We start from the raw sequence: 20,183 nt of genomic DNA on the forward strand, positions 1-20,183 counted from the left end.
TGCTTTTTTGGCAATTTTTTTTTTTTAATATAAAAGCTTTTGTTGACTTACCCAAAGTCACCCGTGCAGCTCCTTAGAGTGAAAAGTGATATCACTGTGGCAAAACACGATCTAGGTCTCTTAATCCTGCCTCTTTTGATCTCAAAAGGTGGTAACATTCAGTTCGGAGCTCACTCATCTGTAAATTGCATCACATTATCTCTGAGTTATTTAAGAAACAAGTTCTGTTTGGTTCCAGGCATTTGAACCTGCTAACGGCAAGAAGAAGGGTTCGCCACATAGTTCCCAGGGTCTTCCACTTGCCACAACCACCAGAGAAAGCAAAATGATTGAACCCATTGGGAATCAATACATAGTGGCCAGGCCAGTGTATTCTAAAAATGCTTTCGAAGAAGAACATAAGAAGAAACACAGAAATCATAAGACATTTCTGGATCATCTCAAAGCGTGTTGTAGGTAAGACATCTTCTAAGGTACTGGCACTGGGAATGTATGAAGCACGCTCATCTAAACTTTCAAGCTTTTAAGCTCTCCTTTCTGGCTCTAGCCCATAGCCTACAGATTGCACTGGCTTCCCAGAGTCTTTTCATCTTTGGCTTCCACACCTCCTTCTCCCTGCCAGAGTTGAAAAAGTAGTGTCTAAAATGAACAAGATCTCAGCTCTCAACACAGTCTTTCCAAATCAGACGACAAATTGATCAGGACAGGCAAATTCTCAATCGAAATGTTGCGCAATTCAAGCTGAGGATGACAAATGAGCTCTATTACAGCTAATGAAAAGCAGCATTTTTTTAAAAAAAATCCCTTGGTGGTGGCCAGGAGGCAGGTTGATATGGGTGAGAAGGTGAATGTTAGTGTTAGTGAGAGCAAAAGTGCTAGTTTAATCTTTCATATATTAAAATCGTTATCAATGTACCTATCAGTCTTTCTAATTTCTATCTACAATTAGGTGTTAAACTGAACATTTGATATTAGTTACTGACATGTAACTTTCACTGTTTTCAGCTGTTCCTCCCAAAAGGCCAAGAGAATTGCCTTCTCTTTGTTCCCCATAGCATCTTGGTTGCCAGCATACCGGATAAAGGAATGGTTGCTCAGTGACATTGTTTCTGGAATCAGCACAGGGCTGGTGGCTGTACTGCAAGGTAACTTTAAAAATTTATTGAGATGTAAGTCACATATCATAAAATTCACTGTTTTAAAGTCTACAACTCAGTGGTTTCTAGTATATTCACAAGGTTGTGCAACCATCGCCACTATCCAATTCCGGAACATTTCATCATACCCCCCAAAAAAACTTATCCATTAGCAGTCACTCCCCATTTCCTCCTTCCCAAAGCCCTTGTCAACCACTAATCTACTTCCTGTCTTTATGAATTTGCCTATTCTGACATGTCACATAAGTAGAATCATACAATATGTGGCCTCTTGAGACTGGCTTCTTTCAATTAGGATGTTGACAAGGTTCATCCATGTTGTTGCATGTATCAGTACTTCATTCCTTTCTATGGATGAATAATATTCTATGGTATGCACATGCTATATGTTGTTTATGCATTCATCTGTTGATGTACACTTGTGTTGTTGCCACCTTTTGGCTATTGTGAATAATGCTACTATGTACATTGGCATGTAAGTGTCTGTTTGAGTCCCTGCTTTAATTGCTAGGTCATATGGTAAGTCAGTGTTTAACTTTTTTTTATTTTGGCACCTCACTTTTCTTATTAGAGAAAGTTGTGAGTTTACAAAACAATCGTACAAGAAAACAGGAATCCCGTACACCACCCCACCACCAACACCTTGCATTGATGTAGAACATTTTACAATTGATGATAGCACTTTTTTAAATAATTGTACTATTTTTAACAGTAGTTACCTTTGTTACAATTGATGAAATATTATTAAAATAGTTATATCTATCATCCATTATTTACATTAGTTGTATTTCTTCCATATGCCACCCTATTATTACCACCTTGTATTAGTATCGTACGTTTGTTATAATTCATGAAAGGCCCTTCTTATACTTATATTAAGTATAATCCATCATTTACAGTAGGGTTCACTGTGTTGTGCAAGCCCTATGTTTTATGTTTTAATTTTTATTCTACTAATATATACAATCTAAAGTTTCTCCTTTTAACCACATTCACCTGTATCTTTTGTGCTTCCATCACCACCATCCATTTCTAAACCTTTACCATCAGCCTAAATGGAAATTCTGTACAGGTTAAGCATCCACTCCCCATTCCTTAACCCCAAACTATCTCCTGGTAAACTATACTCTAGATTCTAACTCTGAAAGTTTGCTTATTATAATTAGTGAATAACAATGGGGTCATGCAGTATTTGTCCTTTAGTGTCTGGTTTAATTCACTCAATATAATGTCTTCAAGGTTCATTCATGTTGTTGCATGTATCAGGACTTCATTCCTTTTTATGCCTGAATAATATTCCATTGTATGTATATACCACATTTTGTTTATACATTCTTGATTGATGGATACTTGGGTTGCTTTCATCTTTTAGCAATTGTGAATAATGCCACTATGAACATTGGTGTGCAAATATCTGTTTGAGTCCCTGCTTTCAGTTCTTCTGGGTATATACCTAGTAGCAGGATTGCCAGATGATATGCTAATTCTATACTTAGCTTCCTGAGGAACTGCCAAACTGTCTTCCACAGCAGCTGCTCCATTTTACATTACCACAAGCAATGAATAAGTGTTCCTATTTCTCCACATCCTCTCCAACACTTGTTATTTTCTATTTTTTTAAAATAGCAGCCATTCTAGTGGGTGTGAAATGGTATCTAGTTGTGGTTTTGATTGCATTTCCCTAATAGCTAGTGAAGTTGAGCATCTTTTTTTTTAGCCATTTGTATTTCCTCTTGGAAAATGTCTATCCAAGTCTTTTGCCCATTTTTAAACTGGGTTGTTTGTCTTTTTATTATTAAGTTGAAGGATTTCTTTATATATCCTGGGTATTAAACCCTTATCAGATTTGTGGTTTCGAAATATTTTCTCCCATTGAGTAGATTGATTGCCTTTTCACTTTCTTGACAAAATCCTTTGAAGCACAAAAGTTTTTAATTTTGATGAGTTCCATTATCTGTTTTTTCTTTCATTGCTTGTGTTTTGAGTGTAAAGTCTAAGAAACATTGCCCAATACAAGATCTTGAAGATGCTTCCCTATATTTTCTTCTAGGAGTTTGGTAGTTTTAACTCTTTATTTAGGTGTTTGATCCTTTTCAAGTTAATTTTTGTATAGGATGTCAGGTGAGGACCCTCTTTTATTCTTTTACATGTGGATATCCAGTCCTCCCAACACCATTGGTTGAAGAGACTATGCTTTCTCAGTTGACTGGACTGGCAGCTTTGTCAAATATCAATTGGTATAGATGGTAGGGTATATTTCTGAACTCTCAATTTGATTCCATTGGTCAATATCTATCTTTATGCCAGTACCATGCTGTTTTGACCACTGTAGCTTTGTAAAATGCTTTAAAGTCAGGAAGTGTGAGTCCTCCAACTTTGTTCTTCTTTTTCAAGATTTATTTTGCTCTTCAGGGCAACTTACCCTCCCAAATCAAATTGATAATTGGCTTTTCCATTTCTGCCAAGTAGGCTGTTGGAATTTGACTAGGATTTCATTGAATCTGTAAATCAATTTGGATAGAATTGACATCTTAAGGATATTTAGTCTTCCAATTCATGAACACAGAATGTTCTTCCATTCATTTAGGTCTTTGATTTCTTTAGCAATGTTTTGTAGTTTTCTTTGTACAAGTCCTTTACATCCTTGGTTAAATTTATTCTTAGAAAATTAATTCTTTTAGTTGCTATTGTGAATGGAATTTTAAAAATTTCCTCCTAAGATCACTCATTACTAGTATATAGAAACACTACTGATTTTTGTTTGTTGATCTTTTATCCCACCACTTTGCTAAACTCATTTATTAGCTCTAGTAGTTTTGTTGTGTATTTTTAAGGACTTTCTATATATAGGATCTTGTCATTTACAAATAGTGAAAGTTTTACTTCTTCCTTTCCAATTTGGATGCCTTTTATTTCTTTTTCTTGTCTAATTGCTCTGGCTGGAATTTCTAACACAATGTCGAACAAAAGTGGTGACAGTGGGCATCCTTGTCTTGTTCCAGATCTTAGAGGGAAAGCTTTCTTTCACCATTGAGTATGACATTAGCTGTGGGTTTTTCATATATGCCCTTTATCATGTTGAGGAAGTTTCCTTCTATTCTTATCTTTCCAAGTGTTTATTATCAAGAAAGGATGCTGGATTTTGTAAAATCCTTTTTCTGCATCAGTCGAGATGATCATGTGGTTTTCCCCCTTCACTTTGCTAATGTGGTGTATTACATTAATTGATTTTCTTGTGTTCCACCATTGTTGCAAACCTGGGATAAAACCCACTTGATTATGGTGTATAAGTCTTTTGATGTGCTGTTGGATTTGATTTGCAAGTATTTGTTGAGGATTTTTGCATTTATATTCATAAGACAAATTGGTCTGTAATTTTCTTTGCTTATAGTGTCTTTATCTGGCTTTGGTACTGGTGATGTTTGCCTCATAGAATGAGTTAGGTACTATTCCTTCCTCTTCAATATTTTGGAAGAGTTTGAGCAGGATTGGTATCAATTCTTCCTGGAATGATTGGTAGAATTCATCTGTGAAGCCATCCAGTCCTGGGCTTTTCTTTGTTGGAAGGTTTTTGACAACTGATTCAATCTCTTTACATGTAATCAGTCTGCTGGGGTCTTCTATTTATTCTAGAGTTAGTGTAGGTTGGTCATGGGTTTATAGGAATTTGTCCATTTCATTTAAGTTGTCTAATTTGTTGCCATACAGTTGTTTGAAGTATCCTTTCATGTTCTTCTTATTTCTGTGGGGTCAGTAGTAATGTCCCCCCCCCACTTTAATTTCTGATTTTATTTATTTGCATCTTCTCTCTTTTTTTTCCTTTGTCAGTCTAGCTAAGTGTTAGTCAGTTTTATTGATCTTCTCAAGGAACTAACTTTTTATTTTGTAGATTCTCTCTATTTTTTTATTCTTAATTTCATTTATTTCTGATCTAATCTTTGTTATTTCTTTCCTTTTGCTTGTTTTGGGATTACTTTGCTGTTCCTTTTCTAGTTCTTACAGATGTGCAGTTAGTCTTCAATTTTAGCTCTTTCTTCTTTTTTAGTGTAAGCATGTAGGGCTATAAATTTCCATCTCAGCACTGCCTTCAGTGCATCCTATAAGTTTTGATATGTTGTGTTCTCATTTTCATTTGTCTCAAGAATTTACCCTTGCAATTTCTTCTTTGACTCACTGATTGTTTAATAATGTGTTGTTTAACATCCATATATTTGTGAATTTTCCAGTTCTCTGCCTGTTATTGATTTCCAGCTTCACTCCATTATGGTCAGAGAAAGTGCTTTGTATAATTTCAGTCTTTTAAAATTTATTCAGACTTTCTTGTGACACACTATGTAGTCTATCCTGTAGAATGATCCATGAGCACTTGAGAAGCCTCTTTGATGACTTTTGCCCAGCAAATGCAGCTCTTCAGCTAACTGTTCCCCACATCCCTGAGGGAAACACTGAGTCTTTAAATCTCCATCACCTCCACCCTTATTAGGAGCAGGGTTGAAACAGTAATAGCTGCTGCTACTTTTGTCCAGGGTGGGTTGAAACGGTAGCTCAGAGCTGGGATCCATCTACACTAATCAAAAGCCATGATCAATGATCAGCAGTGCCACCTCTGTTCTTGGGGGAGAGGATTTTTATATCCCTTTCTGTCTGCAGCAAGCTAACTAAGGACTGGACCCCAAGGTTGCCTGCTGCAAGTGGGGGATGGGCACCAGCAGCCACTGCACAGAAAGAGCAACTCACTGTTCTCCACCATAGTTAATCAGCCTTTTCCTCTGGCTCTTTTCTGGATGCTGTACAGTGTTCTTCTGGCCACCAGAGCCCCAACAGTCATTTTGGTGGAATAATTGAGCCCTGGAACTCCCTACTCTGTCATCTTCCCTGGAAGTCCCCCTCTATGTTTATCTTTTTAAGGAACCGCCAAACTGTTTTCCAAAGTGGTTGCACCATTTTACCTTCCCACCAGCTGTATATGAGGGTTCCAATTTCCCCACATCCTCACCAACACTTGCCATTTTCCATCATTTTTATTTTAGCCATTATAGTGGGAATGAAGGGGCATCATTGTGGTTTTGATTTGCATTTCCCTAATGACTCTTGATGTTCAGCATCTTTTCATGTGCTTATTGAACTTTGTATATCTTCTTTGGAGAAATGCCTATTCAAATCCTTTGCCCATTTTTTTTTTTTTTTTTTACAATCACTTGGATTTAATTCAATCAGTTGAAGGCTTTTTTTCATGATTTGATTAATTTTTTATTTTATTTTATGTTTTAATTCAGTTTTATTGAAATATATTCACATACAATACAATCATCCATGTTGTACAGTCAACTGTTCACAGTACCATCATATAGTTGTGCATTCATCACCCCAATCTATTTTTGAACATTTTCCTTATACCAGAAAGAATCAGAATAAGATTAAAAAATAAAAATAAAAAAGAACACCCAAATCTTACCCCCCACTCCACCCTATTTTTCCTTTAGTTTTTGTCCCCATTTTTCACTGGATAAAGGGAGTGCGATCCACAAGGTTTTCACAATCACACTGTCACCCCTTGTAATCTACATTGTTATACAATTGTCTTCAAGAGTCAAGGCTACTGGGTTAGAGTTTGGATGTTTCAGGTATTTACTTCTAGCTATTCCAATATGTTAAAACCTAAAAAGTGTTATCTATATAGTGCATAAGAATGTTCACCAGAGTGACCTCTCAACTCCATTTGAAGTCTCTCAGCCACTGAAGCTTTATTTCGTTTCATTTTCATCCCCTTTTGGTCAAGAAGATGTTCTCAATCCCACAATGCCAGGTCCAGATTCATCCTTGGGAGCCATATCCTACATTGCCAGGGAGATTTACACCCCTGGGAGTCAGGTCCCATGTAAGGGGAGGGCAGTGAGATCACCTGCCAAGGTGGCTTAGTTAGACAGAGAGACTTTGCCCATTTTTAAATTGGGTTACTTGCCTTTTTGAATTTTTAGAGTTCTTTAGTGCATGCTGGATAATAGAACCTTATCAGATATATGATTTGCAAATATTTTTTCCCATTTGATGGGTCATCTTTTCACAATTTTGATAGTGTTCTTTGAAGCAAGATTTTTTAAAAAAAATCTTATGAAGTCCAATTTACCAATTTTTTTCTCTGGTTACTTATGCTTTAAGTGTCATATCTTTGAAACCAGTGCTTAATCCAAGGTTATGAAGATTTACACTTATGTTTTCTTCTAAGAATTTTATCATTTTAGTGTTTACATTTATGTCTTTAATCCATTTTGTGTTAATAAGATAACCTTTTTAACATCCAATCTTAAATATCTTAATAACCTAAGGAGAAGTTTTTTGATTCCCTTTGTAAAAAATAAGGACTCTGCTGCTCATGTATTTACAGGTCTGGCATTTGCTCTGCTGGTCACCATCCCCCCAAGCTATGGATTGTATGCAGCTTTCTTCCCAGTCATAATCTACTTTTTCTTGGGCACTTCTAAGCACATATCTGTGGGTAAGTGAGTTACTGGGCTGCTTAATGCTCATATTGCTTTTTCTTTATGAATTCCATTACCCACACATTGTATTAATTCCAAATTGGGCATAATCTAGGAGAAGAGTCATAAATTTCCTGGAAGAACTAAGACTGGGGTTTGGAAAAGGAGGGCAGAGTTACAGACAGCAGTCATCTTATATGCTTATTTTATGGTTGAAAGACAATTATGCTTTAGAGAGGCATATACTGACCACAATTCATTCACCCTTTGATGTTAATTAGGTCCATTTCCAGTTCTGAGTATGATGGTGGGAGCAGTGGTTACAAAATTAGTCCCAGATACCGGTACAGCTGCTATGAATTTCTCTAATAGCTCAACAGTGGATGAGCAGAAGGTGATGGTGGCAGCAACGGTCACAGTCCTTTCTGGAATCATCCAGGTGAGCAATTGCTCATGAAATCTACCTGCCCCAATCTGCTTGTCCTGATTGGTCTTTCTGTTTCTTCTCCCTCCTGCCATCCCTTTTCTCTTCTTTTTGGTTTCCTTCCCTCAGTGGCCTGTAGCCAAATAATTTAAGAAGGGTCACTCACCACTACCAGAAGTGAAGGGGCAGATCCATGTTGCAAGACGGGTGAATGTGGGTTTGGTTGGGAGGAAGAATGGGTATAGGGAGACACATGTGATGAACAGTGACATGCTTGAGCCAATAAAATGTGTGGGAACTGATAGTCACTAAAAATAGCTGTATTCAAATAATAGTGCCAGGGGCAGATATGGAATTTTTTCTTTCTAATTCCTTAGGGATGGAAATCTAATTGGTAGGGTGAGGCTTTGCACTTTGAATCATCCATAGCAAAGATTTGGGAGGAGCTGATGAGGATTGTGTAAGGGTCTAAAGCCTCATTTCCAAGCCACACAATTGATACCATCACTGAATGGTGAAAATGTCACAGACTCTTCAAGAGGTTGTCCAAGTTTATGGTTAGTGATATTATCAGTTAAGACAGTTCTTTAAAGAAAGAAAAAGAAGTCCATTTCTACAAGGACATAATTGGTGTGTCCTATTGACAAGCAATATGGTCAGTTTTTTAGAATACATTTCTAAACCCAGTGTCTTTACATGCCCACAACTCTGACTGTGTTCCATGAGACAAGTGTGGAAAGGCAGGCTGGGTGTTCAAGGGAAGGAAAAATCTGTCCAATTCTCTTTATTAGAAAACACTGGTGGTTTGGGAAAATTGACCACCTCAGTCCCCCAGTTAAAACTGAATGCTTCTGATACATACACACAATTAATTATCTCTTAAGCAAGTTGAACAACTTGTTCCAGGGAATATGAATGGACGCTCGTCCACACATGCTACAGCAGCTAGAAAGTGTAACTTAAAATTACCTGGGCAAATTTATGAGGGTTGGTGCTAGATAAGAGTCTGCTATAAAAGCTTTATGGGTGAGTCTCCCAAAGACACTGTACCTAAAAAGAAAAAAAAAGAAAGGAAGGAAGGGAGGGAGGGAGAGAGGACAGAAGGAGGAAAATAAGCTTATTACTTTTGGGAGACATACTAAATTTAAATCCTATTTGAGCACAGTGTGACACTCTACCTGGGAGGTGGCAGCCCTGCATGAGAGGCGTTCCAGGGACGGGGTTCTTCACAGAGGTTCAAGTTGAAACTTTACATTTTGGATCATTTAAATTCCTGATCCTTTAGTTTGCGGAAGTGTTCTCCTAAACTACAAAGGCATTTGTCCTTCTCTGCAGTTGGCCATGGGAGTTCTGCGAATTGGATTCGTGGTGATATACCTTTCTGATTCTCTGATCAGTGGTTTCACCACAGCTGCCGCTATTCATGTGTTGGTTTCCCAACTCAAATTTATTCTTCAGCTGACTGTCCCGGCACACACTGATCCATTTTCAATTTTCAAAGTGAGTATTTCTTTAGTTCAAAATATCTTGAAATACATGAAACTTACTTTTTTTGTTTCTGGAGATACTTCCTTTAATGCCTTTGCCTTGGGACTTACCTACAACTTCCAAGAAATCAACGGGTTGTGAAATGTATTCACATTAAGAAAGAGTAAATGGCAAAGAAAACAACACTGAAAATCAGGAACATCTACTATACAGTAGTGTTAACAATAGAAATCAGCTACCACTTCTCTTAGATTTGACTCGAGTATTTTCCAAAAGAAAGAAACCTATATATATTGTTAAAAGCTTTAATATATTGCTCCAAGTTTTAAAATTTTTCTCAAAATCTTGTTTTGAAAGATATTTTCTAATGGAGTTACAGTTTTCCCTATTTCTAAAAAGGCAGGTCTCATTCTTTTGGAATGGAGGTTTTCTGAGCCTTCTATGTGTCCCAGTTTATAAAGCAAAAGGAAATTGGCCAATATGATAATGAGCCACTGTCCTTGCCTCCTCCAGAGGATGTCCTGCAGAACAGACGGTGTTCTTAGGGCTTCTATCAAGACAGCCCGCCCATGGGAGTCTGAGATAGGATTTGCTCCAAACTGAAACCAACACTCTTTCCCTCCCATCCAAAGCTGCTCCAGAAGTGTTTTCTGAGCAATTTGGGAGCCACTTTGGACCTACTTGAGCTGTCCTGGGCCCCTGGACGTGGAACCCAACTGGCTTCTAGAAGAAGTACTATGTATAGGTTAGTCAGGAAACTATTTTTCAAAGGTGACAAGGAGAGTCAACTAAGGAATGTGAGGGGCCTGGACCTAGAAGAGGTCAGGAATTAAGGGGACACATGCTAAGAAAAACTGCCAGGTAACGGAGGTCATTCCCTGAACAGAGCAGTAGTGATGAATGTGAAATAAAGTAATCTAGAAATTCAGATTTCTAGAAATCTAGAAATTTTAGCTCAAAGAGATCTAAAAGCAGGAGAGACCAGTTATAAAAAGGTGAAAAGTTTCCAATAAAAGTTGGCAATATGCCCAGCAAAAAGTGCCAGAAGCATCCCCAAACCAGTGTGGTACCTGCCCTGTGCTTACTTACCCTTCTCATATCTCTACAGTTTCACTTTCATGGTTAGCATGAGCAAAACAGAGACTCACAACCCATCTAGGGCAGACCTTGTTCTCAAATGTTTATTTTTATCTATTTGGAAATAATTAAGTGTTGTATCCAAATTATACATTAATATAGACTTGGGTGTTTTGTTCTTATAATTTTAGGTTCTAATTTCCATATTCACACAAATAGAGGACACTAATATTGCAGATCTTGTGACATCTCTGGTTATCCTGTTGATTGTATTTGTGGTTAAAGAAATAAATCAACGCTACAAAGCCAAGCTTCCAGTGCCCATCCCGATTGAACTCATCATGGTAACTGAACGCCTCAAGACCTTCTTTCATAGTTTATTAGTCCAGTGCTTTAGGTGGAAAGCTCTTCATCTGTAGGTCGGAAGGTTTTAGTGGGGCAGAAATGCCTTCTCTGCAGTTTCTGGGCATAATGCTTAGTATTGTTTTCTCTTCATTCAGAATTTAATAATTTCCTTTTATGATTTTGGATTTATTCTTTCCATGTAAGATATGGATAGTGCAGAGAGCACAAGACCTCAGAAGACATGGTGGCAGACTCTTTGAATTAGAGCTGTGGTTCTCAACCCTGGCTTCAGGGCCTCTTCAAAAAATAACAAAGGCTGGGCCAGGAGATTCTTATTTGATAGACAGATGGGTGGGATCCTGCAACAGTATTTTTCTTTAAGGCAAGACTCTTAGTTGCATCTCAGATTTCTAATTTGGGCAATTTTGCAACTTTGCAGACTGTGATTGCAACTGGTGTATCCTATGGCTTTGACTTCAAAAACAGGTTTAACGTGACTGTCATTGGGCAGATGCCAAGTGGGTAAGTGTGTCTTTTCTGATGGCAGCGCCAAGCACTAATCAGAGAGTAAGCGGTATAACGGACAGATATTTTGTAACCCTCCCTGCACCCAGCACCCATGAGAAAATCTTGCTGCTCTTCGAAGAAGGAGCCACAAAGAACCTAAGAGTCCAAGTTCCTAATATCAGAAAGTTTCTCCTTCTGCAAGAACTCAAGAAGCAAACGAGCAGGGACTCACATACATGTAAAAACTACTGAAGTAGTGAAAGTAGGAAAACAGGCTAAATAAATCTGCTTCTTCTCCTACAGAGGCACCAAAGGAAATCAGATTCCCTTGTCTGTAAATTACTATAAACAAAATGTAGTGTTTTGTTTGAAGTTATTGGAGCCAAGTTCTAAAAGTTCAAAAGAACCCCTTGAAGGAAGACTTGCACTTAAACAATCCAGATAATCACATTCTGTCCTTTCTCATGATCAAATTGAAAACAAGGCCAGAGCAACTTTTACTGTTGCAAAAGGATGGAGGCCTGGGTTGTACAAGGAATTTGAAAATGTATGCCATTATGTTTAATTGTTTGAGAAGGGAGATCCAGTTTTGTGCTTTTTCTTTCTCTCTGCCCTCTGACCAGAGAGAGCATCAATTTCTTCCAATTTGCTTACCAAGGAAAGGTGGTTTTCCTTTTTAAAAAGATCTATTACTCTCCTTTCTCCTGCAAGTATTTGAGAATTCCAGAAATCAACATTTATTTGTTATTAGGTTGAATTTAAAACAGTCAAATTCCTTTAAATGCATGTATATATATCACCAGATCTTCATGCGTTACCCTTAATGAATCAAAAATATCACTTTTAACTTAACAGGTTTTTAAGTGGAAATCAGGCTAAGGCTGAAGAACTATTTTTAGGCTGCCTCCCCATCCTGCAACTGTCAGGCTTTATTCAAATGCTTGGCACGTTGTTACACTTTATTCAAATGTTTTGGCAGACATATACTAGGTAGAATAATAAATAAGCAAATAAATCCAAAATTAAAAAGGATCTTGCAGATCTTTTGAAAATAAAAGATAAACATAAGATCACTGAGTTACAGTCTTAGAGACCTTATTTAGTAAATATATTTTGAATGTTAATGGACTTCTTTCCATAAGGTGGGTAGGAGTCAGGAAAGGGGACAACTCACATGCATTAATCATTACATTCTACCACAAGGCAGTATAACCTAGTAGGTTGTCACATGTGTTCAAGAGTGCTTGGGATTTAATTCTGACTCACTTCTTTACCATGGGCAAGTTAGTAAACTCTGTCTCAATGTCCTTGGCTGTAAACTGAGGCCAAAAAGAGTAGCTATCACATAGGATTCTTGTAAGAATTAAGTGAGTTAATTCGTGTGACATGCTTAGAACAGTGCCTGACCTATATGTGTTCAACCTGCATTACTACTATTTCTAATTTAGCACCTAAATTAGGTACTAGGCTCTTTCCATGCTTTCTATACCCCGTTTTCTTTGTGGGTGATGATTGAGCATGCATTTTAAATTCCTGGTCATTGCAAATAGGATATAACTGGAAGGTAATGATTATTAATTATTGCTAATCCACTGTTAATGAATATGCCACCTTAGAAGTTATTTTGTAAAGTCAAACTCATTGAATGAAAATATCTTGGCTGAATGAAAGTGAGCATTGAAACAGTGAGGGAAATACAAAGGATGTATTGAGATTCCAGAGAGATCCTACAATAGTGGCTATTAGGTACTTTATACCTTACAATGTGTAAATGATATTCACATTCATTATATTATTTGACCCTACCACAAAACTATGAAGAAAATGGAACAAGTGTTATTATCCTTACTTTACAAATGAGAAGATTGAGACTCAAGGAGGGTAAGCACCAGAGCCAAGAAATGAACCCAATTTTCAGACTGGAATTCTCCATCATTGAACTCTGTCTGTGGTGTTCAGTGGCTAGAACAAAAGAATAATAGTAGGCCTCTGATTATTTTGGTATAAAATGTAACTTTTAATTGTATCATCAATTTCAGATTTATTTTTTAAAAATCTAAGCAAACTTTCTCATTTATGGTGGCAGCAGATTATGGGATACTAGTACCTTTTCAACATTAGAGCTGAAAATGCATTAGCATAGATATTCACAAAACACAGAATAGCAATCCAGAAAGATTTGAATGGATCCCATCAATCTACTTACAATAAGTTTTAGGCCAGAGACAGATGTTTACTGGGGCTGAGCATTTTAGTAAATTGATGTGGAGTTGGAGACATTTGTACCATTTATTATACATTTGGCATATACCACTTAACTGCTCTAAGTTCATGAGGCATGAACACAGAAGTATCCTCTATGAGTTGAAAGTTCCTCTGACACAATATCACTTTAAACTAAAACTTGCTCTCCATCAGGGCCATAGTTAACTCCAGCAGTTCTGTGGAGTGCAGGGAAGAGTTCAAGGCCCATCTGTTTGCCAGGGGTTTTCCATGTAAGGCTTTTGTTATCAATGGAGGAAGGACTTTCTTACTTTCCTTGTCTCAGAATCATGTTAGCCCAAAGAGAATTCATCCATGGATAACTATTAAAGGCATTATGGGTGATGCTTTGCAACTCAATATAACAATAAAAGTGGAATCTAAGATATTTTGCACAAAGCTTATGGGGATATAAGTGAACATTATATTGTGGCTGTATTGACACTTGCTACTATCAATGGACTGGATTTACTATCTTGTATCAACTTCAGGCAATTTTGTTTTTCAACAACAAGATAGCAAATTCCAAAATTATCAGCAGTGCGAAATTCTCTCAGGCAGCGCCCTGAAATGAGCCACAACTCAGCCCAGATTTCTTCCACTCATTCATTTTCCCACCTTTTGACTATCTGCCAGGAAGAATGTTCATCACTGGACATAATCCTGCGACAGCCACAGTCCCTGCCCTACACCTAAGTGGAAAGTTGGGGTGTGGGATGGGGGTCGTGGAATACCTGCCCGGAGCCAAGGAAGCATGAGAATCTCACCTAACCCTGACCTTGGTGGTCAGGGAAGACTTTCTGGAGGGAAGGATGGGGATGAGGGAATGGTTCAGACAGAGGAAACAGCAAATTAGGCCCCAAGGTGAAAGAGTGAGACCTTTGAGAAATAAAAAGAAGCTTGGCATGGTTGGAGTTTAAATTTTGGGAAATGGTAGCGATTAAGCTGGAGAGGTGGGGAGGTGGTAGATTGGGACTGTGCTAAGGAGTTTGGGCTTTTTCTGAGAGCAAATGGATGCCATTGAAGGATTATAAACAGATTGGTGACATTCTGATTTGCCTAATTTCGATTTTAGATTTCAGCCCCCTATTACACCTGATGTGCAGACTTTCCAAGATACCATAGGAGATAGCTTCGCCATTGGAATTGTTGGCTTTGCAGTGGCCTTTTCAGTTGCCAGCGTCTACTCCCTTAAATATGATTATCCGATTGATGGCAATCAGGTAAGTGTAAAACCTAAACTGGGTCTAAATGGGTAGCTTTCAATAAGATTTTGGGCATATAATATCAATGGTGCTGCTTCTATAAAGTTTCCTTCTTGTTCTCTTGTCAGGAGTTAATAGCCTTGGGCTTGGGTAATATATTCTCTGGATCTTTCAGAGGATTTGCAGCCAGTACTTCCCTCTCCAGATCAGCGGTTCAGGAGAGTACAGGAGGCAAAACACAGGTATTTCAAGATCTCTGTGGCAGGAGCCATCCTAGCATTAGTAACTGGGAAATCCCAGCAAGGGAAGAGTCAAGTTTGTGATGAGAATATTTTTATCCCCACAGATTGCTGGGATTTTCTCTGCTATCATTGTGTTGATTGTCATCGTAGCCATTGGATTTCTCCTGGAGCCACTGCAAAAGGTAACACTCGTCCCTTTGGATCACATCTCTCTCTTTGGGCAATGAATCAAGGACCCTGGTTCTTATACTCCTGAAGCACAAACTAAACTAGGGGAAAAGAGATAACTACAAACTTTCAAATACTCTTCTTAGCCATTACTTTATGGATCAAATAAATTTATTTTCCCTTGGCAGCATTTTATGTATGTTAAGAATGCAGATGCCCAAACTACCTTATCTGTTCTGCTCTTCGCATGTTCATAGCCCCAGATATAATTAATGTTTAGATAGAAGGGCATTCTGACACCACAGCTTTCAACATGGATTGATTGAAGTGAAGACTTTCTTAAAATTTGAGGCAACCAGGCCCTCTATCTTATTCAGAGAATGGTGCTACCAGCCACACAACCCATCCTTAGGAATACGCCCTACAGCTCCCAGAGCTTGATTTGACTCCAAGACCAACACTGTCAGATTGCAGGAGGGGTGAGAACAGCCTGACTTCCTGCCCAGACACAGACCGCACACCTTCACTTTCGTGCTCCCCATCCCTAACCTAACTGTAACTGTTAAGGGTTTTAGTTTAATATGTCATAAACTGCTGCAGCGCCCGAGTTAAACAAATAACAGACCCTGAAAAAACAGGATCTCTAGGATATCAGGTGTTGGAAAATACATTGTCCTCTGTGGCTTTCATATGATTTTAGGTGGTAAACAGAGCACTAGTGCTGGAGCCCTATAGACCTGGTTGGAATCCTGATTCTGCTGCTTATTTTCTGTGTGCTTTTAGGAAAATTGCTTAACCTCTCTGAATCTCAGGTTCTCCATTTATAAAATAGGAAGTGAAATAGTACTAACCTCACAGTGCTGCTGGGAAAATCAAGTGAGATAACACAGGTATTTAGGTCAGGGCCTGGCATATGATAAGCACTTGATAAATGATAGATAGCTATTATGGTTAATATCATCATCATCATCATTATTCTACACACAGTTTATTACAATTCTGATTAGAAGGGAGGACACAGAGATATGACACAGTTCACCAATATCTATTGCTTATTGTTTGGGCCTTTTTTCCTTGTTGATTGGTAGCTGAAATGTGAACTTGATCTCAGGTTTCTATACTCCCATTGTGATCATACCAAATAGCCTAGCTGACCAAATCTGTCTTCAAGCAGTACAGTGTTCTGTTTGCCAAAAATGTGTGTTTTCCAAAGAAATAGAAGGGTATGTATCACAGTAAAAATAAACACACCAATACACACCCCTACATAGAGAAGAATTCTTCCCTATTGTGCTTCTTCCTATGTGTACACTAGGGCTCTATCCAGCCCACATCAATTTGGAGAAACTAAAGAAACAATTACCATTTAAAATCCTAGCTCTGTCCTGAATAGACCACACCTAAGGACATTGTGGTGACCTTAATCAAAGCCCCTTGGGTAAAAGACCCATGTGATAAGCTCTACTTAGACCATTTTATCAGAAATGTCTTTGTTTCACCTAAAGAACTGGTTTGCTTCATTTTATCCTATGGAGGACAAAATAACCTATAAAAATAACTAATAATGAATATTTGTTGAGTGCTTACTAAGTTTCAGCTGAGCTCTAAGCACTTGATATATATTTAATCCTTTACTGCAGTATGGACCCCAGATTCTGTAAAATTATCCCCACCCCCCTTTCCTTTCCATGGTTTTCAATGGTCTGTACTCTTATTTTTAAAATTATTCTGTTGTGTGTGTGTTTCATGGTAAATAGTTTCAAACTGGTTTTCTATGGAGTACTGACCACATAATGTCTGGTGAGACGTGAAATGATACATCTCTCCTAACAGATGGCACTTGACATGCTTGATAGTTATAGTAAAGTCCCCCAAAGTGGGAGATTTATTTTCTAAGGCTTATTGTGCAACAAACCCCATGAACTCTTTACTCAGCTGCCCCAATGATGACGTCTTATGCAGCAGTAGTACAGTAACAAAACCACGGCATTGGCATTGGTACATACGGTTACTAGACTACAGACTATATTCAGTTTTCACCATTTTTAACCAGCATTCATTTGCATGTGATTTCCTTCTTAAAGTCACATAAAACCGTATTTCTTTTAAACAGTGCCCTCTATTCTCACAGTGAGTAAAATTGTTGGTTAGATTATAAAAGTTACTTAGGAAAATATAAAATACCCGAATCAGTTAGAGATAAGAAAATAAAAGCTGTGTTTGTGTTTTTCTTTGTAAACTGTGATTTTATGGTATAAAAATAGTTGGTATACAAATTCCATAGTCTGTTCAGAATAGAAGAGCTTGAATGGGGGTGGGGGGATGTTCCTACCATTGTGTTAAAATCCAAATAAGGAAGAGAATATACTTAGTAATTTAGTGTTTTTTAATGCAATTTTATTGAGATATATTCACATAACATACAATCCTCCAAAGTGCTATTTAGTATTTTTTCATTTTAACTATGCTTATTCCTAGAAAAAAAAAATATATATCTCATTCTGGCCCATGGGGAAGCAGAAGCCTGAAGTGCTACTGTGTAGAGCTGAGTTTACCACCCAGCCCACCCTCCCTGAATCCACCATCAGTGGTGCCAATGTCAGTGCTTCTTAAAAAACGCTGTGTTCCTGGGTGGTGGTTAGTGTTTTTTGGGAAATATTAATTCATTAGCTCATTCACTCATTCATCGAGTATTTACTAAGCCCCTCCTATATGCATTTACTATGGTGGGTTCTGAGGATATAGCAATTAACTAGACAGACATGGTACACACCATCCCAATGAATCTGCCTCAGATCTTTAACTGCTCCGTGATAGTTAGCATCGTCTTACAAAATGACATGATTGCTATTTGTCATCAAAGGTTTGACCCCAAGCTCCCGAAGCTATTTTTCATAAAGAGCAACTCCTCCCCTACCTCCAAAAATCAGACACATATTAGACCATCTCTGCTTGGGAAGAATTGATTCCAGGTCTCATCTGCCACGTGTCTTAAGATCTGCCATCCTCTGTCCCAAGGTACTGGCTAGTAAGTGCTGTCGGATAATCTATGGCATAAGCACACAGAGCAGTTCAGTCACCTCACTGTGGCAGGGACAAAGTCTTGCCCAGGGACAGATCAGAGTCCCCAGGTCTGGTGTGTCTTGCTTGGCATCTGCACACCAGAAAAGGGTGTATCCTTCCATATGATTTGAGGCCCTTTAAAAGACTCAGTTATCTACAACTGTTCTAGTTTGCTAATGCTGCCAGAATGCAAAACACCAGAAATGGATTGGCTTTCATAAAAGGGGGTTTATTTGATTACAAAGTTACAGTCTTAAGGCCATAAAGTGTCCATCAACAAAGGGTACCTTCACTGGAGGATGGCCGATGGTGTCTGGAAAACCTCTGTTAGCTGGGAAGGCACCTGGCTGGCGTCTGCTCCAAAGTTCTGGTTTCAAAATGGCTTTCTCCCAGGACGTCCCTCTCTAGGCTGCAGTTCCTCAAAAATGTCACTCTTAGTTGCTCTTGGGGTGTTTTGTCCTCTCTTAGCTTCTCCAGAGCAAAAGTCTGCTTTCAACGGCCGTCTTCAAACTGTCTCTCATTTGTAGCTCCTCTCTCAGCTTCTGTGCATTCTTCCAAGTGTCCCTCTTGGCTGTAGGTCCTCTTCAAAATGTCACTCTCAGTTGCTCTGCTAAATGTTACTCACAGCTGCACTGAGTTCCTTCTGTTTGTCAGCTCATTTATATGGCTCCAGTGATTTAATTTAGACCCACCCAGAATGGGTGGGGTAACACCTCCATGGAAATTATCCAATCAGAGTCATCACCCACAGTTGGGTGGGGCCCATCTCCATGGAAACACTCAAAGAATTACAATCTAGTCAACACTGATTCGTCTGCCCACACAAGATTACATCAAAAATAATGGCATTTGGGGGGACATAATACATTCAAACCGGCACAACAACCTTCCACTTTTGCTTCTATATAGTTTATTTGATTAACTTAAAATACATCTGATTATGTTTTTAACAGTCTGTCTTGGCAGCTTTAGCACTTGGAAATTTAAAGGGAATGCTGATGCAGTTTACTGAAATACGCAGATTGTGGCGAAAGGATAAATATGATTGTGTAAGTAGAAACCACAGCATTTTAAACAAAGTTAAATCAAGATAAATCATTTTAATGCTGATGTAAAATGCACATTAACATTTGTAAACTAAGCAAAAGTTCATTCCTATATCTATTCAAAATAATTTTGTTTTATTTGCTGATTATCTTTAAACCACATATGTCTAAAGATCATTCTCTGGGATTTCAATTTAAAAGGATGGGCTACTTGCAAGGAGGAAATTTTCCATGCAACAGAACTTCCTTAAATCTGTATTAAAATTCCTTGCAGGCATTCTGAATGCCACAGAAACTCTCTGAATTTTAGGGTATGCATTGCTTCTGTTCTTCATTAAATAATATATTAGTTTCCTGAGAATCTGTGGAGAACTTAAATTCTGAACATTCCTTTTGGAAATACCCACAAAGGTTCCGTCTTGCTCTTAACATGCCTAGCTATGAGAAGCAGAGGACATAGTTATCTCAGGGTCAAAGTCTGTGGTATAAAAATTCTTGTTAACATATCCCATGGTACTTAACGAGCAGAAAGTAGTATGTTATACTTGGTTTACTTTTGTACCTGATAGATAATTGTTGGGGATTTTAACACCCTCTTGGCATGCAAAAATTCTTGTATAGATAGTAGCTATTAATTAAATCAATAGACCAAGAATAAGAGATACCAATTAGAGCAGTTCAGGAATTTTAGCTGTAACCGACAGAGCCAATCATTTCCTT

General features: G+C 38.1%; 1 protein-coding gene across 1 annotated transcript in view; it reads left to right on the forward strand.

Moving 5' to 3' along the window:
- Window positions 1-325: 325 nt before the first annotated feature.
- SLC26A3 (solute carrier family 26 member 3) overlaps window positions 326-20,183 on the forward strand; it is a 30,247-nt gene continuing 10,389 nt past the window's right edge. The window contains exons 1-11 of the mRNA XM_037837463.1: window positions 326-456; window positions 1,006-1,145; window positions 7,543-7,653; window positions 7,918-8,075; window positions 9,396-9,560; window positions 10,817-10,969; window positions 11,410-11,492; window positions 14,815-14,962; window positions 15,073-15,186; window positions 15,291-15,368; window positions 19,371-19,466. Of these exons, the coding sequence (XP_037693391.1) occupies window positions 326-456; window positions 1,006-1,145; window positions 7,543-7,653; window positions 7,918-8,075; window positions 9,396-9,560; window positions 10,817-10,969; window positions 11,410-11,492; window positions 14,815-14,962; window positions 15,073-15,186; window positions 15,291-15,368; window positions 19,371-19,466 (1,377 nt within the window). The remainder of the gene's footprint in view (window positions 457-1,005; window positions 1,146-7,542; window positions 7,654-7,917; window positions 8,076-9,395; window positions 9,561-10,816; window positions 10,970-11,409; window positions 11,493-14,814; window positions 14,963-15,072; window positions 15,187-15,290; window positions 15,369-19,370; window positions 19,467-20,183) is intronic.

This window comes from Choloepus didactylus, chromosome 5, assembly GCF_015220235.1.
Source record: "Choloepus didactylus isolate mChoDid1 chromosome 5, mChoDid1.pri, whole genome shotgun sequence".
Classification (NCBI taxonomy): Eukaryota; Metazoa; Chordata; class Mammalia; order Pilosa; family Megalonychidae; genus Choloepus; species Choloepus didactylus.